The following is a 27675-nucleotide window of genomic DNA, read 5'->3' on the forward strand; positions in this document are numbered from 1 at the left end:
CCTGCAGGGGGCTGGTGGTTCAGTTCGAGTCCCTTTGAGGACAGAGGGAGATGAAAACTGACCACGTGCCGGGGCACGGCCGCCGGGCCCCAGCCCAGGGCGCGCTGAGGGGTGCTGAGCCGCAGGACAGGGTCCCCGAGCTGCACACCGGGCCACTGCCAGGCCCTCTGGGTGCCCGGGGGCTTTGCCAGGCGGAGTGCAGAGCTGCGTGGGCCCCGGGCTCCCCTCGGCTGCGGTTTTGCTGAACTGTAAATCTGGGCAGATGTTTAGTTTCTAAGACTAATCGCTGGGCTAGAATGAATGTTAAATTTTTTATGTCTGAACTCCGAGTCTATTTTGAATCTGTAAATAATCATTACCAGTGTAACTTTTGTTCAACAAAAGGATGGTACTGTGTAAAGAACTGATGAAAAAGGTCCCCCGGTAACATTTTTTTAAAAAAACCTTATTTGTTTAAAGAAAAAGTCTTGTATAAATTATAATTTTTATTTAAATAAACCTAAAACGTTTTGTGCTAAGGCGAGGGTCCCTGTGTGTCGTGGGCGGCCGGAGTGGGGCGGGCCGGCCCCCCGACCCCCAGTGGCCGGGGTCCCTGCGGCTGGCGGCGATGAGGGGCAGTGGGGGCTTCAGCAGGGCCTACGGCGAGGCCGAGGGTGAGGGCAGCGGGCTGGGGCTGGGGCCCGGCACCCCGAGGCTGGGGGACAGGAGGCCGATGGCAGGTGGTGGCTCGCAGGGGGAGGCGCCCAGGGCCTGGCACGGGGCGGCAGTGGGGAGCGGTGCCGTCGCCCCGAGGGGGTGTGGGCGCTCATGGGGAAGCAGCAGCGGCTTGAGTTTAGGGTGCAGGCCCTGCCCCCCCACAAGAGGTGCCTTCCTCGGGGGCCGTGGTGCCTCTGGGACCGAGAGCTGCTACCGCCCTCTGCTGAGGCCCGAGGCTGAGGGATGGGAGGCTTGGGAGGTATCGGGGAGCTTTTCTTCTTAGGCAGAAGGGTCCCCCGTGGCACTGGTCGCTCAGCAGGTCCAGAGACTGACAGTGGAAGTGGAGGGACACAGGAACCTGCCCAGCACTGACACCATGGGGACCGAGCAGGGCGTTGGGCCGGCCCCAGGCGAGGGCCCCGCACCCACACCCCACCCCCGGGTGCAGAGGCCTGCGAGGTCGCAGCTCCCGCAGGGAGCTCACCGGGGCCGGGCGGGATCCAGTGCGGCCTGCGTGGGCCTCCCTGTCGGGTGCCGTCCAGGGGCCGGGCCGCGGCAGTGACCAGGGGCCTCGGGGCACGTGAACCGTCCCGGGTGTCCCCCTCTCCGGGTCACTCTCCCAGCAACACTAGCTGTGATTTTCCAGCCAAATAAGCTTCCTGACCCCCGACCCCGACCACTGCCCGCTGCCCCTCCCGGCGGCGCGCCCACCGCTCTTCCCCGACCCTCCGTGTGAGCTCGGCCCAGCGCCCGGGCCTCCACTTGGCCCTGGTCAGCAGCGGACACAGACCCGCCTCACGCTGGGGGCAGCTGCCGCGGGAGGGGAACGGGGGGGCGGGGCAGGCCCCGCCGGCCCTGCGGCCCCGTCTGGGCGGTCCACGCGCGCGCGGTTTAACGTTAGGAGCGGAGAAGCGCGTGCCGGCCTCGTCGCCGCTTCCCCGTTCGATGAGCGCATCTCGGTGTGGTCGCTGCCCCTTGGTCTCTGCGCTCACTGCAGGGCACGCGGACCCCGTTCCTGACTTTGCGCTGCTCCCCGGGCCGGGGCTGCGTGCGGCGCGCTCCGTGGTGCTGGGTGGGGGCGGCGGGGCGACTCTGCCCGGCTTCGCTGACCTGGGAGTCCGAGCGTCTCAGGTGGGCCGGGCTGGGCCGTGAGGTCGGGGAGGTCAGGTGTGGGAACCGCGTTTCCGGCTCAGGGAACTTCCAGCTGGTGCTGCGTGCGTCGGGACGTGACCCCGTCGTAACTCAAGTGTCCGCACTGAGCGGGCGTCTCGGCTCCTCCCGGACGGTCCAGGGAACGAAAGGGCCCCTGGGAGCCCCTGGGCACTCGGGTCTTCGTTCTCCCAGCAGAAGCCACTGCTCTGGCTGCAGGCCAGCAGGGGTCGCCCCAGGGCGGGCGCAGGCGGGAGCCGAGGGGAACGAAGCATCAGTGACGACTCTGTTCTCGAGTCGGCGTTTCCGTCACACGTGCTCACTGCTTATTTTATAACAGCCACATTCCGCCCAAAGTAACTTTATTTTTGTCTTCTCAAACACGTCGGAATGGGCCACTTGCTAATCTTGAAACCAGCAAGACTAGAAATGAGGCGGCCCTTGCCGCCCACACACTGCCCAGGTCCCCCAGACGAGCGAGGGGCGGAGCCCAGGAGGACGCGGCCCGCCCTCGCCTCGGACCGCAGGGGCAGGGCGAAGCCGGCGCCTGCACCCCGCCCGACCAGGACGCGGACACGCCCGACCGGCCCGTTCCAGCGGTCTGTCTTTCACCATCTAGCTGCGTGCCGACTTTTTCCCTCAAAGCCTCGAGGAGCAGGGTCGCGCTGGACCCCCCGTCCCCCACCCCCCGCCGCTGCCGGGCCCGGGGGTCTTCGGGTCACCCCGCCACGCGGCCCCAGGCCCCCGCGGTTCGCCGTTTTCGGTGCCGGCGCCGGTGGTGAACGCCGCCACCGCCATGCAGGGAGCTCGTGGCGTGGCTGGGTTTCGTGCTGAACGGGAAAGGCTCAGCCTCCGGGCTGGACTGTTCTAGAACTGGCGGTGGTTTCAGGGCAGGCCGGTGTGCTGGGGACATTCACCAGGGCAGTTAAGGATGGAAGACTCTTCGGGCCGTCCCTGGGGCGCAGCACAGCCCCGGAGGCGGGGTCCCGCTGCGGGGACCCTGGGGAGCCCCTCACCGGCAGGGGCGCCATGCCGTGGGAGTGGCCACCGCCCCGCACGAAGCTGCCAGTCCTGCTCCTTGGCTCCCTCCCCGCCCGGAGCCAGCGTCGAGGACAGAAGCGGCCAGTGTGTGTTTATCTATTTAAACCCAGACTCCTTGAACCATCCGCCCTGCAGGCACCTTCGTGATGTACGTGGTCCACGGAAGGAAAACCAGCCGGCGCGGCCCTGCTGTCCGACGGGGCCAGACAGGATGATGACACGTGACTTCACACGCACTTCCACACGTGAGTCGGTCCAAGCGATGTCTGTCACATGCTACAGTGACCGACTGAGCCCGCGTAAGGTGGGGGTCGCCCCGACGCGGTGACAGCCTCAGACGCGCGTCCGTCAGGCCGGTGCCGCCTCCTCTCAACGAGAGCTCGAGCTTGAGCTGCACTGTCTCGTGCTGCGGGTGAGGCTGTATGAGACACACCTTCCCTACACCGAGCCGAACACAAGCCGCGAGGCCACGGCGCGGACAGGACGCGGGGGCCGGGGGGGCCCGGGGCGGCCAGCTGCTGCGGCCGGCCCTCAAGGCGCAGCAAAGCTAACGAACACTCTGACGGCGAAGACGCTCGGCTGCTATGCTGGTCCAAAAAAAAATTCAATAAATACGTACAAATAAATGCAAGATGAGGACGCATCTGGACCACGTCCGCAGACTCGAGGGCTGCACCAGAGGAGCCCCTGGGATGCGGAACCCCGGGGTCAGGCTGGGACGTTCAGGAACTCGCCGAGCACGTTTCTTACCCTCATGTGCCTGGGCCTCGCTGTGCCCTCAGAAAGCCCCGCGGTGCCACCTGCTCGGTGTGGCTGCGCGGCGCCGTGTGTAACTTTAAGCAGCGAACCGCCTGCCAGTGCTTTACACCCTCCCCGTGCCCGGGGCTGACGCTGGAGCGGCTCAGACGCCGCGCTGCCTGCAGAGCTGGGCCTGAGGAGGAGCTGCCGCCCCCCCCCCCCCCGTGGGGCCTGCTCCAGGGAGGATCCAGCTCCTCCGCGCGCGAGCTCAGAGGAGGGGAAGACGAGGGACGAGCGGGTCCACCGCCCCCCACACCCCATGCGAAGCGCAGCGGCGTGGCCGGCAGACGCCGCGGCCGGGGCTGTGGCCCTGACGGAGGGCGCCGCTGGGGGCTGTCCCCACGGCTAGGGCGGAGGCGCCGCGGCCGCACTGCTCGCAGCGGAGAAGCCCGCGCCCCCGAGTCGATGGCTGCCGTCTGCGGAGAATCAACGGGTCGTGTGAAACGCAGCCCCAAGGTTCACATGGGACTGAAGATGCCACCTGCGTCCACGAAACTGTCGACAACAGGTATTTTTTCTAAAATCGAGATTTAACTATCAAAAATAAACTTCTAAACTGAAACGGAAGCATCCGCGCAATTGGTCCGCAGCGTGTTCGCGCTTCCTGGCGCCGCGGCGGGCGGGCCGGCCAGGGCGGCCGCTCAGCTGCGTGGCGGCTTCGCCTCCTCCTCAATGCCTCGTGCGAAGAGCCGGACCAGCTGGCAGTGGACCCTGCGGGGACAAAGGGCCACACTGCAACCCCGCGTGCCCGGGCAGAGGTGGGCCTCGTGGAGGCCGACCTTTGGAGGGCAGCTGACTCGGCCGCGTGGAAACGTGCGCCGCAGAAGACCCGGTTCTGGTCCAGCGCCCGCTCGCCCGCAGTGGCCACGGCAGCTGCCCGCCCTCCCCGGGCTCATGGGCACGCAGCTCGCAGGCCCCCTGAGTGTGCGAGACACGCAGGCAGTGCTGGCCATGAAGGACACGCGGGCCCCGAGAGCCCAGGGACGAGGAGGGGGCCGGGGTCCCCGGCAGCCCTGCCTTCCACGGTCAGCCCTGGGACCCGAGCCCAGCACCCCGGCGGGCAGTGATGTCGGGTGATGAACCCATGGCTAAGTGACTCGCTCTTCAAGGCACAGTGGAGTTTATCCAGACCCAGGGGACGCGTTTCGCAGAAGAATGCCGGCCCTGACCTCCGAAGTGTCCTGTTCAGGCTAGTGCGGGGAGCAGGGAGTGGGAGAGAGAAGGACTGAAGTCGGGGGGCTCCCAACGCCTGTGCAGACGGCCCGCACCCCAGCACCTCCCCACGACGAAGATGACGGGCATTCAGCAGGTGGAGGCGCAGCCCCGGCACGCCCTGACCTGCCCTGACCCGCGGCCGCCTGCGCTCACCTGACCTCGATGGCGGTGCCGTGCAGGACCTCCCCGTCACAGTTCCAGGAGCTCCGGGAGACGGCACAGCAGCAGGAGGAGTGCTGACTGCAGGTCTCCCCGAACCGCTGCTTCCCCCTCGCGCTGGGGTCGCTGTCCTCATCCTCCAAGTGCTTCGGCACAAACTGGAATTTCTTGACACGATAAACTTCAACAAAAGTGAAGTCGAACTAGCAAGAGAGCGGGGAGGACGCTGTTGAACTTGCCGTGCGGGGAGGGGACGGCCCGTCCCCCTGGCGCGGGTCAGCCAGCTCCCCCCTGACTGCACCGGCCAGTGCTCTAAGCCACCCCGTCCAGCTCCCTGGACGACCAGAGATGGGGAGAACCGGGCACCTGCCTGCGCAGCTGCCAGCAAAACGCCAAGCACTTGGGCACCCCGCTCGCCCCCGAGAACCCGGCAGCTACTTAGCAGTGACTTGGAGGATTCTTCATCTTCTTCACAAGTACTGTTTAAAAGCCGCTTGAAAATACCGCGACTAGGTCTTTAATGCAATTTAAGTTGAAACAAATTTTACTCTAACCAGAGCCTGACCCCCAGTTCCAGTTCCCTCCCCGTCGCGAGGCTAGGGTCTCCCCTGCCTTAGCGACAGGCCAGGCCGCGGGGACTGTGGGAGCTTCGCGGGGAGGGGCTGCCCGCGCCCGCTTCTGCGAGCCCAGCGGCTCCCCGCCAGCCACCTGCACGGCCATGCAGAGTTTCACAGTATTTCTTGCTCTTCTGCTTTGAAACAGGAAAAGAAATGACAAGAACTCCTGCAGGAACACATAAATAGCCCTGCCTCCTGGTTTTTGTGCCCAAGGATTTTACATTTTCACATGAGATCTTACAGGGAGTAACGGTGACCGAGTTTAAAACAGGCGAGACGCACACGGAATTGGGGGGCAGGGCTCGCACCTGGTCACGCTGGTTGGTGTGCCTGATGAGGAACCTCAGGAAGTTGAACCGGGAGCACTTCCGGATGAGGATGAGGTCCAAGGACCCGTCTCCCAAGTGGGCGGCCGGGGAGAGGCCCCCGGGGCTCCGGGCACACGCGCAGCACATGTTCATGGCGTTGATGGCCAGGAACTTCCCGCAGACGACTTTCCACTCCTCCAGCTCCTCTGCAGCAGGAGGAAGCACCGCGGGCCGCACGTGAGGTGCGGGCGGGCGGGGACGGGGCGGCAGGGCGGTGTGCGTGCCCCCCCCCCCCGTGGTGGGGAGGGTCCCCCCTTTATCATCGGCGCAAGGGACGCCCACCCCGGAAACGGGGCCGACGGCCGCGCCGAGGGACCCCCCCCTCCGTGGGGACTTCCGGACAGCGATTTTCAGCAGGGGTCACCGGGTCTGGCCCCACAACTGAGTGTGTGGCCTGTGAGCTAAGAATGACTTGCGCACTTTAAAACAATCGAAAAAAAATCAAGGAAACTATTTTATAACGTCTGGAAACAACACGAAACTCAAATTTCAGTGTCCAGAAATAAACTCTGGCACACGGCTGTGCCCACTGCCTTCCGAGCGGCTGGCAAAGCCTGGGGGCTTCGCGGAGCCGCCCCAGGGCGTGCGGCAAACACACGTCTTCCACGCACACACTCTCCCCGCCGGCCCGGCCGGCCCCGCCGCTCGCTGCCACCTGAGGCCGAAGCTTAGCGGGGGGCGCCGGGTGCCGGGGAGGCGGGTCCCCCTGCTGAGGGCCCTGGCACGCGGCCGGGACGGGGCGTTTGGGAGGCGTCACCTGAGTTCTCCAGGCCGTACAGCGCCTTCTTCTGCTCCTCCTCCAGCTGCTGCCTGCTCTGCCTGCAGACGAAGCATCTGGAAGAGACGGACGGACGGCGCCTCCCTTACCGTGCGGCACACGCGGGCGTCTCAGTGCTCACGGCAAAAAGTGCAAAGTCAGAGGCTTAACCGAAACGTTCTTTTGCACGTTAACCTGAACTCTCAAAATTACACTTCCGTTTAAAAACCACATACGTCAACTTGTGCCCATTATTCGTAAACACTGTAAAAGCAAAGCGCTCAGGCCGTGGCCTGGCCCCCGAGGGCCAGCTCAAAAGTGACCAGACAGGCCCCGCCCCCAGCAGTGCCTTCGCGGGCCGCATCGGCCTGCGCTCACGGGACGGAGGCGATCGTGGTGACCGTGCCGCCAGCGCCCAGCGAGGCGCTCGGGACGGCTGCCCCGGGACATCTGCCCGGGACTCAGCCGTCAGCTGGGGGGCGGTCTGCGGCCTTCGACCGCCAGGCTCGGCTGGCCAACGGCTCGTGTTGGCACCGGCGACATCAGCTCGTCGGGGTTCGTGGTGCTGTGACGCGAATCCTGTCTGCATCTAACGTGTGGTTCTACGGCCCCAAATTCTTCCCTTAAAGAAGGAAGGGGGGGCGGGGAGCAGAAGCCAGCGCGGGACTTAGAGGAGAAGCCCGAGTCCTTCGAGAGCCCGCACCGTGCACGTCCGCAGAGCGCAGAGCAGGGGCGGACGCTCCGCTGTGGCCACACGGCCACACGGCCACACGACTGACGCGGAGAGTCACTGCGGGTTCTGCGTTAAGGTGGTCACGCGTGGCCGTGACGCCCGGGGAGCTCGGGGCGAAAAAGGAGTGGCTGCTGGCCACACACGTGTCCACGTGCTCAGGGGCCTGCGCCGGCCGGACCAGGCTCCCGGGCGCTGGCTGCGGGGCTCGCCCTTCCTGACTGCAGGCCCGGCGCCCGCGCGGGAGCAGTAGGCCAGCGCCTCAGCCGGGTTTGGGGATGGGGTGCCGTGGCCCCCGCAGCGTCCACACACACAGCTGGGGCACAGTGGTTTTGCCTCCCCTGGCTGCGTTTTTCAGCCCTCAGACCCGCGCCGGGGGCAGCGGCGTGAAGGGGGCCCTGCCCCAGGGGGCGCTGTGGCCTCGCCCCCACGCTGCCCCTCACCCCCCAGTCCCATCCGTGGCACGCGGACTATCGCTGGAGAGGCGTGGCGAGACCTCTCAGGGTGCGTGTGCGCTGGCCCCAGCGTGTCTGGGAAGTACTGCCCCACGCGGCCCGCCCACGCCACGCCACGCCACGCCACGAGTGGCAAACACAGCGGCCGCGCACTCACCCTGCTCGGCAGGGCTTCCCGTCCCTCGGGGACCCCACGGTGTGCTGTGCCGGGAGGAAGGACGCCGTCCCTTCGTAGTAGTGATGGGACAGAAAGGTCTTCAGGCCTGGGGGCGGGCGACAAGGGAGACACGGCCACGGGGTCACTTGGCGTCTCGACACCGAGGTGATCCGCTTCCGGAGCCGAGCGAGCCGAGACGAGCATGCCGGCCGGAGGGAGGCACGGACCCTGGGGGCGAGTCCCCCCCACGCCGGACGGCGCGTCTGGCTGCAGGGCCCGGGCCCCAGACCCGGTGTGGCAGAGCAGGACGGCTGGCCACAGTGGGCCACCAGGGCTGCTTTTGATGCTGGCAGAGTGGCCACCATCGCCACCGGTGACCCCTCAGGGCCCAGACGACGTGGCCAGCGAGCTCTGACGTCTCTGCCTGCGGGTCTCTGCGGGGCCGTGAAGCCCTCGATGTCCGCGTGACTCTGAGGCCCCTTTTAGGGCAGAGCTGGCAGGGCCGTCTCTCTGCTCCTCCGAGACGGTCGGCAGTGTCCCCAGGCCATCGTGACAGCCCTGGCCTCTGGGAAGCACCAGGACGAGGACCGTGGCCGCCCGGCCCCTCTGGCCTGGCCTGTGCGCCTGCCGCCCAGCAGGACACGGGGCATGGGGCTGGGGCGCCCCGGGCCACCGGGGGGTGGCTCCCAGGGCACCCAGAACCTGCCAGGCTCACGGCCCGCGGCCTCTGTGACGGGCGCTCGCCTCCCGCGGGCGCCTTGCAGGCGGGGCCGGGCGGCCCGCCGACCCACCTGAGAAGTCGTATCTGATGAGGCCCATCCACCGCTTCTTCTCGCTGTCCCGGATGATGTCCCCGTAGAAGCCGTACCCCAGCAAGGACGCCGAGTACCGCAGCAGCGTGCCGCCGTGATGCACGGCGGACACGTCCATGGCCAGCGAGTCCCCTGCGGCGAGAAGCCGGGGCAGAGCCCGCTTCCTTTCTGCTCGCCCGCTCCCCGCCCCACACGGTGCCCAGCAAGCGCTCTGGGGGGCAGGGGAGCCGGGGTCTGCTCCCGGGGTACCCTGCTCGAGTCACGCGACGCTGATGCTTGACTCGCGTCCGAACGGGCCGGGGAAGCCGCGCCATGGGCGTGGCGCGAGACCACGTCCATGAAGCTCCCGCGGCGTCGCCGCCGGGAGAAGGGGGCTTGGCGGTGAGGGCATGCGGCACGCTGACCCACGAAGCCGCAGGGGGAGCCCCCGCCGTCGCGCGTCCCCGGGACCGGGCCCCACGCGAGCGGCGCTTCGGGGCCGAGGGGGGGGGGGCCGTGCGCCTGCCGTGCGGGGGCCTGCACACGTCTGAGCCCCCCAGCGGCCGCTCTGTCCCCGATCCCGTGACCAGCAGCATGGGCGCTTTCCTGGCCTTGGGGACGCGCGTTACGGAGGAGCCGTGAGGGACAGTGGACGGGACGTGGAAAGGGCATGGCGGGCGGCGAGGGGCTCTGGCCCTGTGACCGGCTGGGCCCTGGCTGGGGAGCGGGCAGCATGCAGGGCACCAGAATGCCGAGACAGCTCCGGGCAGGGGCAGCTTGGCCAGCGCATGGGGACGCTGAGGGGAGCCAGCCTGGCCGCGGGGAGCCAGGCGCCCCGAGGCTGGGTGGGCTCTGAGCAGGCCTGATGTTTTTGAAGAGCCCTCTGATGGCCATGGGAAGACGGGGCGGGATGGGAGGCGGCAGAGAAGCTTCAGATGGCCGGGGCCCCGAGGACGGTGAGGCCCGCAAGCCGCCCACCGCGCACGGAGCTGCCCCGGCCTCGGAGCCCGGCGGGGACCCACCCACGATGATGTGCAGAGCCGATGTCTCTGCATCGTCCGTGCCCACCGTGGAGTAGCACACGCAGTCCGTCGACCCTGAAAGGGAGGGAGAAGGTCCTCAGTGTCGTGGGGACGGTTCTGGAGACCGAGAAGGTTCCAGAGACGCGGCTGGCAAGCTCTTCCTTCTCCGTGGCCCGGAGTCAAAGCAGAGGAATGACACGATTTACCTACAAATGTTGGAACTACCGAGGCTGACTCATGGGAAATACGGGGGTTAACCCTGCGGGGACATCAGCTGGCCCCTTGCAGTCCTGGGGCGCGAAGGCCCCCGAGAAACGGCGGCAGCCGCGGTGGTCGGCAAACAGCTCAGCGCTCCGCACGGGCCCCCTCCCGGCTGCTACGAAGTCGGGTGGCGGCCCCAGGGCCCTGGACTGGCTCGCAGGCGTCTCCTGCGGGGAAGTGCACCCCGGCTTCTCTGTGTGCGTGCTTGGTGACCTGGAGCCCCGGCCATCGCCCCTGGCGGACAGCCATGCGAGCCCACTGAACACAGCAAGCACACGCCTGACCGCAGCCCAGGCGCCCCTCCTCCTGTCCACATCCATGTCTGCAGAGTGGCGGTGACCTCAGAGCACCTAGCTACGCCTGCACCCCAAGGGCGGGGCCACGATGCTTCTGCTCCTCCCTAGGCCTGTCCTACTTCTGAGTCAGAATCTAGGCGCTGTTCCCAGCCCCTGTGGGCAGAGGCTGCCTTGGGGACGCCCTGCAAGAGACTCCTCCCCCTCCACCCCCCGGATTCTACCACAGCAGGTTGGGACTGGGCCGAGCGACAGACGTGCTCAGGAGCTGGAAAACCCCGCTGTGTTTCCCAAGCATAAACCGTGGATGGCTAGATCCAGAATGCACGCGGTCACACAGGCCAGTCGGCTGGGGACAAGCCGGGACAATGGTGCACACTCCGGCCACAGTGAGGGTCCGGGGCCTCTGCCTGCAGCCCCGGGACAGTGTGCAAGTCTCTCGTCACAAGTGATGTCGGATGATGCCTGGAAGTCCCTGGTCCCCAGCGGCTGGGCTGCAGGGCGGCACCCCGCCATCGGCCAGAACCGGGTCCACTGAGGCCAGGCAGAAGGCTCTGGGCTGACGGTGGCTGTGACGGCGGCTCACACACACAGGTGCTCGTACGTGTTCGTGGTTTTTTTTTTTTTTGAGGGACATTTCATTCCAAAAACAAGTCAAAAAGTAAAAATTTTCAAGTGAACATTTCAGATTATAGGAGTGACTAATTCTCAAAACATAATTAACAGCATCGAAGGAAAGCTACGGCTTCAGACGCCCTCCCACACCCTCGCCTGTGGGGTATAAGCAGGGGTCCCGGATGGCAACTGTGAACGTTCCTGAGAACAGACTCCCAAAGGGCCACACTCCGAGGTCAGGTCCCTCGTGGCCCTGGAACCCTCTAGAAGTCCCACGAGGCCCCTTCCGGGCCTGGTGCACCGTGTACTGTCCCCGCAAACCATCCTTGAGAATGAAACTGGACCAGACGCTGGCCTCCCCTGTGCTTAGCCTGGGAGCACGACAGTGGCCGCGAATGGCAGTGAAGGGCCGAGCGTGCGGTTGCCGTTCTGCGCCTCTGGAGCCCCCTTTGCTTCTGGGTCTGCCTAGACTCTTAGCTGTGTCGAGTGGACGTTAAAAGGCGCTTGGAAGACTCATGGAGGAGCTTCAGCGAGGCCTCCGTTCTAGGGAGAAGCAAGGACCTCTGAGCACGCCACCCCACCTTCCCGGTGACCCACCCCGAGTGGCTTCGACAGGTAAACGAGTTTCTAATATGTCCAGGGATCATTTTGCTTGGAAAATCAGATTTTTAAGGAAGAGAAGCAACTCAGCTTCTACTCGGAACTCCTCGTGGGGCCACCGCCCCCACCCCCACACCTGCCACTTCTGCTCTGCCTCTTGCCTGGCTCACGCCACCTGACCGCCGACTGCGCCTCCCAGGGCGGTGCGGGTTCTGTTTCTCACTGATCGTCCCCGAGGGCCCGGCCCAGTGCCGTGCGCCCCGTGCTCTCGGCCTCCACACCGCCCTGAGCCCCGCACTTGCACTCGCCCCGTGGGCCCCGAGTCTCCCTCCCGCCTGCACCTGCGCACCCTGCCCTGGGCCACGAGGAAACGAAAGGAAGCGCCATTCGAAACGTGCGTTTCTCTTTGGACTTCCGACTCGGCTGGCCCCCGTGGGGCTCGCTCCACACCTGCGCACACAGAGCCGTCACCTTTCCACGGGGCGGCAGGCGGCCGCCGGGGCCCCCTCGCTCTGCGGGGAGACGCTGCCTGTGGCTGCGAAGCGTCTTTGTCTGCCACTGCGCGGCCGGGGGAAAGCTGGGCCATGGTCTGTGTTGACAAGGGCCCCTGTGCGTGTGGGCGGACGCACGCACTGCCCCGGCCCCCCAGAACCGGCTGCGGAGTCCACGTGCCAGTCAGCAAACCCAGCCGGCCCTTCGACTGGGTCCTGCATGCTCAGGGGGGCACCGGCTTCAGAGGGGCTTCACACATTAAGCCCCTGGGTCCCTGGGCCCATCACATAAGACAAATGCTGACCAGAGAGGGGGCGCAGTCAGCGGTAACAGCGGACAGGAACAACGACCAGGAACTGTTTCCCTGTAGACTCCCTAAACTTTGAAATTAGCACATAACTGAAGGGACTTTGGACGTGTACCATCAGCAAAAGGTGACCAAAGCATACAGGAAAAGTAGATTATAATATAGAAAGATAAAATTCAGGTTGTCCGGAGCATACCACATTCAAACTTAAAAGAAGAAAGCCTACCTGGGAAAAAAGTTGCAAATCCAGCCAAGGGTAACCGCATTTGACAGATCCACAGTAGGGTCAATGGGAAAAGACATGCCCTGACAGCGGTGGGCGGGCTCCGTCCACGCCCCTCTGGGTGACCTGTGACCTCACCCCCGTGCCATGCATCTTCCTCCGTGACATGGGACAATTATGGCACTGACTGCGCAGAGCTGCCGTGAGAACTTAATGACGCGAGCCGTGGCAGGGTCACGCCAGCCTGGCCCGCGGCCCCTGCAGTCACGGCCGCAGCCACCCGGCCGGGACGCCAGGCTGGACTGAGACACCACGCCCCGGCCCAGTGGTTTGCAAAACCCTGAACCAACAACACGGGCCTCGGCCTTCACTCAGCTCAACGCTGGGTCCTCAAAAAACTAGGTGCTTCCTAGAAGGACGGGAACACGCGGAGCCGCCCCCCACCCCGCTTGACGCTCTGCCCCCATGCCCGAGCCCCCTCCTGCCCCCGGACTCCCTGCTCCTCCAGGTCCGCACCTCGAAGCTGCCCGCTCTCGCAGCTCCCTAACTCCTCACTGTGCCGGGGCCCACCAGGACCTCATGAGCCCCCATGCCTGCCACCACCCGCCCACTGGGACAGCTGTTGGGTTCTCGGCACCTCTTGGAGAGCTGGTGTTGGGGACAGTGGCACGGGATTCCTTCCAGACACGCCTCCATGGCCCTTTAACTGCTCATGAACCAGTGCTCGAACAAGTAGCAATAATCGTGTGAGCGTAAAAGGCACAACTTACATAAAGGTGTAAATACAAATGAAAAATGAAGAACGATGTCCCAGTGTGAGAGGCCCCCTGGGGGAAGAAAAAGACCCTGACACATCTGTCCTGAATCAGGGTCAGCGGGCGGGGCGGGAGGGCCTGGCAGGCCAATCTAACCGGGCGGAACCACCCAGAGACCCCGCGCTCCCGCGCCCCGCTCCCCGGGGCGTCTGGTGGGAGGAGGAAGCGCAGGTGACCTGCAGCCCGGGGGGCCCTGCAACCCGCTCGCTGGTCGCGCAGGAGCCCGCGGTGCTGCCCCGGACGACGACCCCCGCGCCCCCCGTCTCCGCCCCGCCCCACCCGCCGTGCATCCTCCTCCCCTGCATGGTCTGCACGCCGGCCCGAGTCCGGCCTCCCTGGCTGGCAGCGGCCTCGTGACCCCTCGGAACCGCCCTCGGCCGCAGAGTGTAAGCATCTGGCTAACGGGGCCCTGCGGGCCGTGAGCGTGGGGTCACCGCGGGGGTGGGGGGGACCAGGAAGCAAGCGTGGGGTCACGGCGGGTGGGGGCGGGACGCGAGCGTGGGGTCACCGCGGGGAACCAGGATGTGAGCGTGGGGTCACGGCGGGTGGGGGCGGGACGCGAGCGTGGGGTCGCCGTGCAGGGCGGGACGCGAGCGTGGGGTCACGGCGGGTGAGGGGCGGGACGCGGCGTGGGGTCACGGCGGGTGGGGGCGGGACGCGGCGTGGGGTCACGGCGGGTGGGGGCGGGACGCGGCGTGGGGTCACGGCGGGTGGGGGCGGGACGCGGCGTGGGGTCACGGCGGGTGGGGGCGGGACGCGGGCGTGGGGCCGTGGCGGGGCCCGGCTGTACCTGCGGGGATGACGCCGATGCGTAGCGCGCTGGGCACCAGCGCCGCCCGCGGCTGGTTCTGGTCCACCCCAGCGCTCCTCTGCGTCCTGCCCACCAGGCCGTGCAGGACCTCGCTGAACATGCCGTCCCCGCCAACGCAGACGACCCTGCGGGAGCCACACAGGTGCGTTAGTGTCCCCGCACTGCTGTCCCCGACCCACTCGCCATGGGTCGTCGTGGCGTTCCTGTGAGGGGCAGCGTGTCACTGACGGCCGGACAGCCCCGACTCCTGGGGACACCAGGGTGGCCCCCAACGCGGCCGGCTGGGTGGCCACAGCCTTCCTGGAGCTCGTGCCCTGCCTCCTGGGGCAGGCCCCTCCTTCCTGCGGTCAGAGCTTTCCGGCCGAGCAACGCCCAGCCCTGGAGCACAGACCTCTGCCTCTGACCCACGTCACAGCCAGGGCTCCCAGAGGCCACGACAGGCAGGCCAAGGACCAAGTGCCAGGCCCTGCTGTGTCCCTCGGGCTCCACTCGCAGCAGAGAAGGCCACCACCTCCTCCGCAGTGAGCCTGTCCCTCCCTTCAGGCCCAGCGGCCAAAACAGCACCAGACCGGGAGGGCCACCTCGCCCAGCTCCGCCCGCCGCAGCTGACATCCCCCACACTGGCTGCGCCGCCGTCCTCAAACCTGGCTGCGATCCCTCATCTCGTGGCTCCACACGGCCGGGAATCCCTGCCTCCAAGGGCCGGTGGTCACTGGGACCAGCCGCCTCTCCCCAGACGTCCTGGAGACCATCCCCTCGGCCCGTGCCCTCTGCCACTGTCCCGCCGGCTCATCCACAACCCAGGCCCTCCCCCGACCCTCCTGGGTCTGATCCCCTCGCTGCCGCTCGCCACGGCGCCTTCAGAAGTGTCTTCCCGAAAGGCGGGCCTGGCCCTGTGGCCCCTTAAGCCGCTTCCCTCCCGCAGATTCGGCCACCCTTCCCCGCACCCCGCGTGCCAGGTGCTGGGGGCCAGCTGCGCCCCAGGCATAGGAGGCCGGCTCGCCAGGACCCGACGAGCCAGCAGAGACAAACGACGCAGGTGCAAAGTCACGGGACGGGCGGTGCCGGCACGATGCCCACTCGGCGTGGAGCAGCCGGCACCGCACACGGGCTCTGGCTGGGAGGAGACACCACGCAGGCCCGGACGGGGAGACTCGCCACAAAGTGACCTCCAAACTCAGCGCCCCCCCACACCCCCCCGCCAGGAGGGCCGACTGCTGCGTGTTACGGGAGCCCGGACAGGCGTGACCCAGGGTTTTCTTGTGCCATCGAGAACTCCTGGGACAAGTGCGGAACCCAAGTGGAGGCGGCACGTGGCCAGCAGGACTGTGCCGGGGCCATCGGGTTCTGGTTCTGCGAGAGAGCGCCCTGCTCGTCAGGAGCGAGAGGCTGAGCTGCCTGGGGACGACAGGGGCCCGTGTCTGCGACGCCCTCCGAATGCGTCCGGGCAGCAGTGAGACACGGAGGAGGACGGACCCGTCCGGCACACAGCGGCGCTCTCCGGGCAGCAGAGCGCGCAGGACTCCGAACTTCTCTGCCTTTTCTAATTTTCCACAAGAAATGTGTTTACTTTTACAACTAGGGAAAAAAAAATGGTAGGAAAGGGAGCAAAAAAAAAAAAAAAACTAAGCCAGATGGGTGAAACCTGCTTAGGATTTACTGCTTAATCAAGATGAGAGACGCCTACTCACCCGTCGTACACGTCTATGTTCATCTCGTACAGGCTCTCCTTGGCGTGGTTAGCACGCTCGGTAACTGCAGGGGAAATAACACTGTGCCAGGCGCTCTACGTTCACCTCCTGAACCCTCACTTAAAACCAAAGGCAAGTAAAACATGCTCCTGAAACGAGGTCGCCCAGAATCTTCGGGAGGATTTCCCGTAAGAAGTCCCTTCGTAGACCTAACCTAAATCCCTCTTGGAGAAACAAACTGCGGTGACCTTGATCGAACGTGACCCTCTCTCAGAGCATACCCCAGGAGAGAGGCGTCACATTCTTGGCATTTAGCTGCCAATGAATAATGACTGATTTTTTTTAAAGAAATTATTCTATTTTATACTTTCTCCTTATTATCCAAGTTACTTAAAAAATTTTAGAATATACCAAAATATAGAAAACACACAATTAGTCCAGAGTCTGTAAATTCAACGTGAGAAACAAAATCTCTACTGAAATCCTGCTGTACACACAATTTTGTATCATAGCTTTCCCGATATCACGTCACGATCATTTTTTGCATTGTTAAAAGTTCCTGGTGAAGACTGCTTTAGAGGACGTGTTATTCCTTCATAGCTGCCAGTCACACAGCTTTTCTGTCTCCTGTTCAGGGGCATTTACGTTGTCACCGGTGCTTTGCTATTATAAACTGGCAAAGGACACCTGTGTCCATTGCCTTCAGTGGACAGCCCATTATCTTCCCAGAAAGGTTTAGAAAACTGGGACACTGGGCAAAACCCTCACTTTTCAGGCCCCTGACCCAGTGGCCACTGCCGGGCGCTCTCAGAGAGTGTACATGAGACCCTCGGCCTGGCAGGGGAGGGACCGCCCTCCAGGCATCGAGACACTGCACCAAAAACTCGGTCCAGGGAGGTGGCATCGCGTTATGGTCCTTGAAATGCCAATTACGGTGAAATTACTTCCCAGACTTACTAATCACTGCGCCTCTTCTTGCAAGAATTCTCTGCCCGGCCCTTCGTCCGTTCACCTGCTGAGCGTTTTTCCTGAGTGCTCTGCAGGTGCGGTCTCGGCTAGAAAAGTCAGTGTTCCTTCCTGTGCATTCTTGTTCTGATTTATAACACCACGCGTTTGGTTCCGTTCACACTAATCTTATAAAAGTCTTGTCTCGTGGCCGCATTGGCCTCGTCCTCAAAGTGCCGTCTGCGTCTTCAGCAGACGCGCCCCTTACCGATGATCTCGGTGGTGATGGAGGCCAGCGTGAACAGCGGGGCCACCTTCCTCGCGTAGATCCTTTCGCCCTGTCCTTTCCCTCCAAACGGGTTGATGAACACCAGCAAGTGCTTCGGTCTAGATGCTACAAAGTAACAACAACGCGTAAGTCACAGCGAAGGGCTGCGTCCCCGAACGGAGTGGGGCCGCGGCGGCGTCAGGCTCCCGCTTAGCATCATCTGATACAAGCCACCTTTCCGTCAGCGGAGCAGCGCGGGGGAACTTCCCCCTCTATGGGAAGAGGAAAGTGACAGCCCGTCAGGACAGGCGGCGCTTTGCCCGTCTGCTCGATGCCACGAGTCCCAGGAATTCAGAACGTGGCCTGAGAAAGGCTGTCCCTGACGACATGTCCTGGGGGACGGACGTTCCCAAAGGCAGCAGGGAAGTGGGTCGGCAGAGAACGGGAGGAGGAGGCGGACGTGTGAGGAGCCGCGTGCGGGGAGGACGCGCAGTGACGGGCACGGAGCGCGCGATGCGCAGCTGGCGGACGTGGACGGCGCCGGCCTCGCGGCCCCCAGGCCCAGTCCTCCCGGGGGCCCCGCCAGCGTCCGACTCCGGGGTCTCCCGACTCGCCCCGCATGCTCGTAACCACTCCCACGTTGCTGTCTGGGTTAGTTTAGGTAGGTTCTGATACTCAGAAAAAGGAATTTAACTAACAAATCAATAGAAGTAGCAAGAAAGTACGTTCCCAAGAAAAGTGGAAAATGCCAGCCACACAACGGGAGAAGGAAAATATCTAATTCGTAAATCCAATAATGATTCAGATCCACCATATGTAAAGAGTTTCTACATATAAAGAAGACAACAGCCCCAGAGAAAAATGGACAAAAGACTGGAACAGACTCCTCACGGAAGAAAATTTCCAAAGGGCTCATAAGCGGGAACGCATTTCCCAGCCTCACGAGCTGTCAGGGAAATGCAGGCCATGGTCGAGCCTGCTACCCGCACCGGGGTGGCCAAGACACGGGGCGGCCAGCAAAAGACATTCCGCGGGCGGGAGTGTCGCGGGGTCGCCCGCGCTGGAACCGTCCAGCGGCGTCTGCTGAGGTTGGGCACGTGTGCCTAGGACTGCAGACGTGACCACCCGGAGGCACGCACCGGAGCGCTCATGATGGCCTGTGCCGGCCCACACCAGGAAGCCGGCCAGTGACCGTCACTGGCAACGTGGACGAATCGAGGGGTGTGCAACTGCGCCACGGGGTGCCATGCGCCCACAGCGTGCACGAACCCCGCAAACGTGACCGCTGAGCCAGACGCCGGGCACAGAGCTGACGCGGTTTATGGGAAGCACAAAGTGAGTCCCACTGCTTAGAGTCGGGTAGCGGTCGCCCCTGGGGAATGGTGACGGGGCGGGGGGCGAGGCTGGCACCATTCTGTGGCTTGGTCTGGGAGATGGCCGCACAGCTCAGCCTGAGAGAGCTCCCTGTTGCACGCCGGGGTGTGCTGTGTGACACTTCCGTCACACCGCTGTTCCCATCACGGACGCCGTGCTTCCCAGTTCTAAGTCCTAGTGCGGTTGCAGGTTGGGACGGAACAAGGTTAGGGGTTCGAACGACAGTGACAGAATCGGGCAAGACTGCAGCTGCTGTGCGTCCAGGGGGGTCTCTGCGTGTGACGCAGACGACGCTCCCGTCATTCCCAGGAGGCGGCTTCAGGGGACGTCGCCTGGGGTCCAAGGGTTAGACTCAAAGTCTCAGGAAAGTGACAGAGGACGGACGGGGGCGGGGAGCAGGCGACACAGGCTGTCCTCTGAGCGGACCCGTCGCGGTCCAGGAGACGCGACAGAGCGCTGGGCCTAGGACGTGGGGCAAGACGGGGTGCACTCGCAGGCAGCAGGTGAACCCCGCATCCCACAGAATGAGGTGACGAAACGGGAAGGTGAGGCGCAGGGCCCCAAGGTCGGGGCCCAAGGCCAGCGCCCACCGTGGAGGCCGTGCTGGGGGCACCACACTGCACTGGTCCCCTAACCAGGGGGTCTGTAAGTGTCACTGTGACGTGCCGCCTACACCCGGTCCCGAGCTGTGGGAAGGAGGGCGGAAGCCGAGGTCACAGCAGCACGCACAGCCACGCGTGCACACACACGCACACGCAAGAACACGCGCGCACACGCGCTCCCATGCACATGTGTGCACACGCACGGGCACCGCGGCCCCCTGCCCGTCTCGGCGTGACCGCAGACACGTACTCAGCTTCTCCAGCTGCTCCCGCAGGGTCCGCAGCCACAGGAGGCACAGCTGCTCGTCAGCACAGCGGAAGGTCACCTGTGCATGCCGCCAGCGGTGGTGCCGGGCTCGCCTCACGCGGTGCACTGCGCGGAGACGGGCGTTAGTTCCCAGCGGGCGCCCCGCGGCCCTCCCCCCACGCCCCACACCCCAGGCCCGCCCCGCCCCTGCACCCCGTGGGCCACCCACGCCCCACGCCCACCCCTGCCCCGGGCCCCAGGTGCCCACGGCTCCTTCCTTCCCCAGGGGCGTCGGGGACGGGGGAGGGACTCCCGTTCCTGTCATTTTAACCCGCGTGGAAAAGGAATTAGGCCAGAACGAGAGTCGTGGGGGAAGACGCGCCGGCTCCGTTACCTGTGAACGCGTAAGGCTTTTCCATCTTCTGCCACTTCCCGCTGCCGTAGGGCTTCCCCTGACTGTCCGTTTCCTCGACGGTGATGATCTCGGACACGGGCACGGAGCAGGCGTCTGTAACGACAGCACACGTCGGGCGCGCGCCGCCATTCGCGTTCCACGGACACGAGTCCCACCCCGAAACGCCGGGGCGGTCGCTTTCACTCTCGTCAGGAACACCGAAAGGAACGCGGAGGGCTACGTGTAATTTCTAAATTTTAGAGCTAACCTCGTGCGGGAAAGTCAGGGTTATCAGGAGGTGGGGTGTTCTACTCGACAGAGTCGCCAAGTGTGGGACGCGACTTGTCAGACGACGCGCGCAGCCATCCAGGCAGCGCGTGCCGACTGCAGGCCGGCTACTGCGCTCGGTGCGGGGAAAGACGCAGCCTCTGCCCGCCGGCACATCTAGGCTGACCAGCGCAGGGCGACGTCATCCCACCCTCAGTCTGGCTCGGAAATCCAAGGGGGACCCCGAACCACGGAGCGTGCCCTGAGAGCCACGGCCACACGGAGGCCAGGGGTAGGCAGCGCGCTCTGGAAAGTATGGGGTGGGGCGCGGGGTCCCACGGGACACAGCGGGACAAAGCAGAGACTTGGCTGGGCCTAGGGAATGACAGCCCTGGACATTCTTGGCCCGGGAATCCCAAGGAGGGGCGGGCCTGTTGGGGGCGGTTATAATCACAGGACTGGAGACGCCTCCAGGCGAGGCCTCCAGGTAAAGGGGGAGTAAACACACCTGTGGGGGAGGTGGGCTGACAGCCTGTAACTGACACTGGCAGGAAGAACCTGCCCCAGGAGAGCAGAGGACCTGGGGAAGCAGAGGCGTCAGCAGACAAGCCCCCAGCAAGAACCTGAGAAGGTTCCAGCAAGTCGCCATAGGCCACAGAAAACACAGTTCCTATCAGGTCAGGTCCTGATGGGACTCGGTGGAAACGTGTCAGGAGAGACTACGCACTTTAAATGAGTAAGGACGCAGGGAGGCTCAGCAAGGAAACGCGGTGCAAAAACCAAACGGAAATTCTAGAGCTGAAAACTAACAATAACCAAAAGAGAAAAGAGACGGGCGGACTCGGCAGCAGAATGGAGGGCAGAGAAAAGGGTCCGTGGACCGGAAGATCAAACAATAGCGATTACTTGCACTGAACGACCGGGAAAAATAGATTTCACAGGGCCCCAGGCACCTAATGGACAATAACAGATCAAACATCTGCGTCCCAGAGGACGGAAGGGAAGGGCCTGAAAAAGCACTCAAAAAATAATGGCCGAAAACTTCCCAAATTTGGCAAAAGACATAACCTCAAGTGTGACAAATGCAAATAAATGCAAACGAAGACACATGTAGTCCAACTTCTGAAAATCAAATACAAAGAGAAAAATCTTAACATCGGCAAGAGAGAAATAACACTTTGCCCAGACGGCAGATAATTCGAAGGACGGTAGCTTCCCCATCCGAAGCCACGGGGGCCAGAAGGGAGTGGAGCAGCATTTCTCCTGTGTCAAAGAGAACAGTAACCCCGGAATCTCCTTGCCAGCAAGGACGCCCGTCAGGGTCACAGAGAAATCAAGCCGTCCTCAGATGGAGGAGACCCAAGAGGGCCTGTGGCCGGCAGACCTGCCCTGAAACGACGGTCCAAGCAGGCCTCCGCAACGCTGACCCCACGAGAGCTGGCCACGCAGTCTTTCCAGGGCCCACGGCACACATTCCGAGGCGGCCCACGTCACTCCAGCCTGCTCACGTTCACGTCGACTTTGGTTTGTGTGGAGCTGGCTAGAGAGACAGGGACCGGCCCGTTCCGGTGCCCGAGGTCAGGCTGCAAGGGTCTGTGCCGCCCCTCGGGGGAGGCTTCGACCCGCCCTGTTCTGCTGGGCGCTCTGCTTGCAGACCAGCGCGTGCTGGACCGGACCCAGGGCCGCGAGTGAGCTCCCCGAAGGGAGCCGCAGTTTTTCCGGACAACCGGATCTGTTTGCTTGAAGGTCAAAGTATTTTTAGCTATCGGGATGCACTGCTTTTATGACACATTACGTTGTCATTCTTTCTTCAGCAACAGTGATTTAGACGGGGTCAGTAAAGTGCAGGCCAGAACCCGACTAGCTGCCCGCTTTTACAAATAAAGCTTTATTGGCACACGGCCACATGCATTCATCTACGTACTGACTGTAAGGGCTTTTATGCTAAAACAGCAGATTTGAGTAACTGTGACCCACAAAGCCTAAAATATATTTGCTTCTGGCCCTTTAAGAAAACGCTTGCTGACCTATTTTCGAGCAACAAATAGAAGTCCACCTGGGAATACTGTTCGTCAGAACAAAGAGTTTTTCTACTACTGCTGAATCACATGATCTGACTGAGACACCGTGGGGGGGGGACGGCTGTCTTCCTGACCTCCGCTTCTGTAGCGACTCTCCCGGTAGCAGCTCATGCGCAAATCTGGAAGGAGATTCTACGGTTTTTAGAAAACAGGAAAGCGTGTATTTTCTATTCAGACACACTGAGACACCTCCGCACTGAAACACGCGGGCCACCGGCTTCACACATCTGACGACCCGCACTGCCTCCGGCTTCGCACGGGGCGCGGATGAGACGGGGCGCAGGCCAGGTGGACGTCCGCGCAGCTCGTTAGGGTCAAGCGGTTTACGCCGCGGGGTTCTGTGGAATTTATGGGCTTCACACAAGCCATGCGGCTTCCTAGCCACGCCCTTCGGTTTCAGATCCACATCTGTTTAAAGTAAAGATGCTTAAGAGAGAACAGAGAAACTCGAACCCCACGAAGTTCTGATGCCAGTGGCAGCGGTGACCCCTAAATGCACCCAGCGGAGGGGAGAAGCGGGGTCAGGGCGCCGGCACCGCTCCCCTCCCACTCGGCGAGGGGCAGGCCAAGCCCCTCCTCACGCGTGGCCCCCACGGACGCTCGGCACTTGCTGTGTGCACAGCCCCAGAGGCTGCTGCCCCGGGGAAGGGGGCCAAGGAGGTGAGGAGGAGGGGACTCCCCCGCCGCTGGATTCTGCCCGCAGAGAGTGCAGCAGAGATGAGACAAACCAGTCCAAAAGTCATAAAGTAGAAGGAACCAGCAAAGGGGGTACAAACAGGGCTCTACGGAACATCGGAGATGACCACCGAGGGGTGCGAGGTGTGAACCGGGGGCGGGAGGGGCCAGCACCGGGCGCAGAGGGCCAGAGCCGGGGCTGGCTCGGCCGGGCTGGAGAAGGGGGCCGGTGGCCGGCGCGATGGGGCTACATGGTGGGCAGTCGAAAATGCCAGGTGCTGGCTGCAGCACCTCGGACCAGCGAGCACATACGGAAGAACTTTCTAGAAGGCAAGCACCCAGGGAGAGGTGGCTGGCTGCCCTCCATGCGGGTGCGCTATCTGTGTCTGGCCCACGTTCCGCTGGCTGCTGCATGGGGTTGTCGGGGACAGGCTATGTAAACAGCGGTGACCTGCCCAAGGAGCTCACCGCAGGCCTCGGTGTCCCGGGTGGGGCGTGCGAGGAAGAGGAGGGCTCTCCTTCAAAGGCGGGGCCAGGGCCTCACACGCGCACGCACACAACCACATATGTACACACACGTGCGTGCGTGCACACACATGCACGCACCCACACACTACACAAACACACACGCACACACCCACATACGTACACGCACACACCCACATACATGCACACACATGCACACGCACACCCACATACGTACACGCACACACCCACATACATGCACACACATGCACACGCACACACCCACATACGTACACACGCACACACTCACATATGTACACACACACGCACTCACCCACATATGTACGTGCACATGCACACGCACTCACCCGCATACATGCACGCGCGCACACACGTATGCACGCACACACGCTCTCTTCTCTCTCTCTCTCTTTTTCTTCCCCCCTCCTTTCTCTTTCTCTTAATCTTTCTCTCTCTCTCTCTCCTCCCCTCCCCACCCCACCTCCAGCCCCAACCCTAAAGGAACCCACTCAGAGTCCAGCTGAGACTGTTTTGCTGTAGCCAGGGGTATGGCCCAGAGGTGTGACCCGGGTACAGTTTCAGTCCGTTTTAAGTTCAGTGCGCACGACGCGCGCAGAGGCCTCTGTCAGGGCTTCCTGTTTTCAGTCGGCCCCACTTCCGACCGGGGAGCACTCGCTGGCTCACGGCTTCCTTAGCTGCAGCCCTCACTGGGTCCGGAGACACTGCCCCTGCGAGCTGCCGGTCCCACCTCCGCTCCCAAACAGAGCCCCATTCCCGCACGGGGACGCGCCGGTGCGTGCTCACGCCCACGTCATGTGCCCTGCGTGCCGTCAAGTTACAGCTTCACGTCTGAAAACAGGAGTCATGTTACCGAGACACTGAAAGGGTCAGAGGACGTAACGGGAGACGCTACACCAGGCCCTTCCTCCTCTGCCCTTCCTCCTCTGCCCTTCGAAGTCGCTCTCGAGCCACCACGTACAGAGCTCCACGGCGGCCCCCGCCTGGCCTCGTGGGGCCTCCTAGAGCCTGTGTTAGCACAGCCTCCGCCCCTGTCCCGCTGCCACCGGGCCACAGCCCGTCCAGGCGTGCTCGGACACACCTGGGGGAGGGCGGCAGGGCTGGGCGCTGCACTCAACACCCTTGAGCATGGACTCATCCGCCATGGGCCTGATGCCTTTTGGGGTGCAGTTATGAGAAATCCGAAGAGCTGGCGGAGCCTCGTCTCCACGTCGTGCTGTAAGCGGAGGGGACGCACACAGGCCGCCCCCGGAGGAAGCCCACCCGCCCAGCCCGCAGCCCTGCCTCTCGGGGAGGGGGGCGCCCTGCACGAAAGCACCGTCAGGGTTTCAGAGCGAAGCAACCGCCGATCCAGAAAAGAGGGCGGCATCTGCGTAGGGGGCGCCGGCTCGGGCCAGCAGACCGAAAGTGGTCATCGCCACCTCGCAGACCCGGAATCTGGTGACCGGAAACCGTAAAGCAGCTGGCACTGCAAACAGGCGGGCACTGGCGTGCCCCCGGGCACCCCACATGGGTGGGGTCTGCCTCGTGTCCACGTGGCAGCTCGGGCCTGAGGGGGCCACGCCTTGCTGCTCCTGAGCACCACAGCTGAGCTCAGACCCACCCAGCTCCCCGTTCGACCACTAGTTGGGCCAGTCACTTAAACACTGTACAGCTCTGTCTCCCCTAGCAAAATACAGGGGGGGCTGTCCCAGGAAATCCACCCTGGCTCACGGAGAAGGAACCCATCAAGCAGAGTAAGGGAGGCAGTGTGTGGTCATCCTTAAGCCCAGACAGTTAAAGGCCAAGTCCCCATCTCTGCCCTGCAAGTCCAAGGGCTGCACCTGCCCCCCACCTGCACGCCCACACCAGCCTCCCGGCTGGTCCTGGGGGCTCTGCACTTGTTCCCCGGCCCAGCCCATCTCTCCCAACCCGCGCGGGTCTCTCCAGGCCTCTGGTCAATGCTGGGCCCGCCCGTCCCACAGCGACCTGCCCCCGCCCTGCCAGGTTCTGCTCCTCAAACATGCCCGCCCCCCGGAGAGCCTCTGTCCCTCCTTTTAGTGGAACATGCTCCACTGAGCTGGGACTTTGTCTTAGGCGCCCGGCCAAGGCTGGACACTGCAGCGTGCTCCCCACCGGGCCCTCAGTAACAACTCGGGGAAGATGAATGAAATGGAACACACCCACTCTTGCCAGCCCGGCGGGGGCGGGGGTGGGGGTGGGGCGGGAGTGGGGTTCCTGTGCCGGGAGCCTCCCCTCCCCCTTCCGTAAGCCGCCTCCTCCTCCTCCTCCCCAGGGTCAAATGACATCTCTGAGATAAGCCTGTGGCCATGCCGCTGCGGCCAGGGGGCGCTGCCAGTGAGCCCCCCCTCGGAAATAGGGCCCTGGTCTCCCCCCCCCAGCCACCTCACAGTGCCCTCACGGCTGCTGAGTCCTTCCTGACCTTCCAGTTTTTAAATCTAAATTACACTTCTCCAAGTGGGAGGACCCCTGAAGGGCATGTATGTGTCCAGCCCGCCACGCCAGAGCAACACCCTCCCCCAGCACATCCGGGACAGAAGGTCACGAGCCCCTCCCTGCGCTTTCCACGGGAGGGAACCCAGGTACCCTCTCGGTGTCGGATCCCTGCCCAGGAGCAGCATTTTTGTGGTGTTCGAACAAACAACGCGGGGCGCTCCTCGGGGTCCTCGGTCAGCCTGCTCCCGATGGTGCCCTCCAGACACCTGCGGGCTGGCGGGAGGGACGCGCTGCCGGGCGACGCCGCGGCGGGACCCCCGCGCCCTCTGGGATCGCATCCCGCAGGCGACCGCGGGCGCCCGGCTCGCTCTTTGTCACCCCGCGCCCGGAGTGCATCTGTGTACTCGTCGCCCTGTCCCCGGAGTGAACACTCTCCGCGCGCTGCCGGCTGCCGCCAGGTCCCCGCCTCCGGGCCTGAGCCCTGCCCGGCGACCTCCCCGGCCCCCGCTCCGTCCCAGGCCCCTCCCGACGCCGCCCCGGTGACCCAGGCCGAGCCGGGGCCGGCGGCGACACTCACCCGCGCCGGGGACGCCGGGCCCGGGCCCGGGGCTCGGCCACCAGCGCAGCAGCGCCCGCGCGGGGTCCAGGCTCACGGCGCAGCGCTGCCGCTTCACCCACAGCACGGAGCGCAGCGGCTCCGCCGCGCCCATCGCGCCAGCGCCCGCTGGTCCGGGCGGGGGGCGCCGGGCGGAGGCGCGGACGCCGAGGGGCGCGGGACCGTTAGCGGCCCCTGGAGCCCGGCCGGGTCGCAGCTGCTGCTGCGGCGGCGGCGGCGGCGGCGGCGCGGGGCGGGCGGGGCGCGGGGCGCGCGGCGCTGCGTCACCCCGTACGCACGGCGGCCGCGGGGCCGAGGGGGCCGGGCGGGGGCCGAGCACGCGGAGCGAGACGCGGCCGAGGGGCCCGAGAGGGCGCTGGGGGCCGGGGCGAGGAGGGGAGCGGAGGACCGGGCCGGGTGTCAGGCGAGGGAACCTGGGGGCGGCCGAGGGGACCGGGCAGGGGACACGGATGGTGCCGCGAGAGGGGAGAGGCGAGGAGGGTCCTCGGGGGGAAGAAGGAGGAGGCCGGGCTGGTGGAGACGAGGACGAGGTTGGGGACGACGAGGGGACGAGGGCGCCGCGCGATCGGGGAAGGGTCTGGGCCGGGGTCGCGCCGTGCGGACGGGGCGCCCGCCAGGGCTGAGGCCGGGAGGAGGCGGCTTCCCTCGGAGCAGGTCTTAGGGTCCCGGCGCAGTCGCCGCCTGCGTGGAGCTCAGTAGCGCCTCCTTGGCGGGTCTAAGGACAGGTGGGGTCCTCCAGTGGCTTAGAAATGCTGTCTGGGCGGTCGTGCGGGGGTGGTGGGAGGCCACAGGCCTTAGGCCGGCCTCGCCCTGGGGATGGGCGCCCCGGGGCCCACGCCAAGCTAGATGCGGAAACTACTGGAAGCGTACCTTTGGGCATCAGGTCGCCTCTGGGATCCCCTGACCCTCCCCTAGCTGGGCTGGCCCTGCTGTCCACTCGGAATTAAGCTCGAGGGGCGGGAGGTGTGGGCCCTGTAGGACCCAGCACAGAAGCAGCCGCCATGGCCTCTGCTTACAGGCGGGTCCTGAGGATCAGCGGGGGTGGCAGGTGTGGCCTACCCACTCTTCAGGGGGACAGACAGGCACGGGGGTTCAGCAGTAAGGGATGGAGCCAAAATTCGCACCAGGCAGTCTAGGTCCAGGGCTTCCGCTCTGCCTGCACTGCCGCGCTGAGGACAGATTGCCCCTGGTCACGGATGGCAG

General features: G+C 64.5%; 1 protein-coding gene across 1 annotated transcript; it reads right to left on the reverse strand.

Annotated features, from left to right (window-relative positions):
* Nucleotides 1–315: 315 nt before the first annotated feature.
* CERK (ceramide kinase) lies at nt 316–27352 on the reverse strand. Its single transcript, XM_036235888.1, has 14 exons — nt 27343–27352; nt 26434–26697; nt 19894–20007; nt 19503–19625; nt 17277–17402; nt 16064–16127; nt 14352–14497; nt 9956–10030; nt 8934–9086; nt 8143–8248; nt 6801–6877; nt 5984–6189; nt 5053–5261; nt 316–4395 (listed from the first exon to the last, which is right to left on the reverse strand). The coding sequence occupies exons 1-14, from the start codon at nt 27350–27352 to the stop codon at nt 4326–4328; spliced, it is 1743 nt and encodes a 580-aa protein (XP_036091781.1). The 3' UTR covers nt 316–4325.
* Between the last annotated feature and the right edge of the window lie 323 nt (nt 27353–27675).

The sequence above is a fragment of the Rousettus aegyptiacus genome, unplaced genomic scaffold (assembly GCF_014176215.1).
Source record: "Rousettus aegyptiacus isolate mRouAeg1 unplaced genomic scaffold, mRouAeg1.p scaffold_m13_p_2, whole genome shotgun sequence".
NCBI classification, from domain to species: Eukaryota; Metazoa; Chordata; class Mammalia; order Chiroptera; family Pteropodidae; genus Rousettus; species Rousettus aegyptiacus.

What these genes read in the sequence shown, in the direction of transcription:
- CERK (XM_036235888.1), bottom strand. An exon ending in GCCCGGCGTCCCCGGCGCGG is followed by an intron (nt 20,008 to 26,433) that starts GTGAGTGTCGCC and finishes CTGTCGTTACAG; the next exon opens with ACGCCTGCTCCGTGCCCGTG. An exon ending in GGCTCTGCACATCATCGTGG is followed by an intron (nt 9,087 to 9,955) that starts GTGGGTCCCCGC and finishes TTCTCGCCGCAG; the next exon opens with GGGACTCGCTGGCCATGGAC.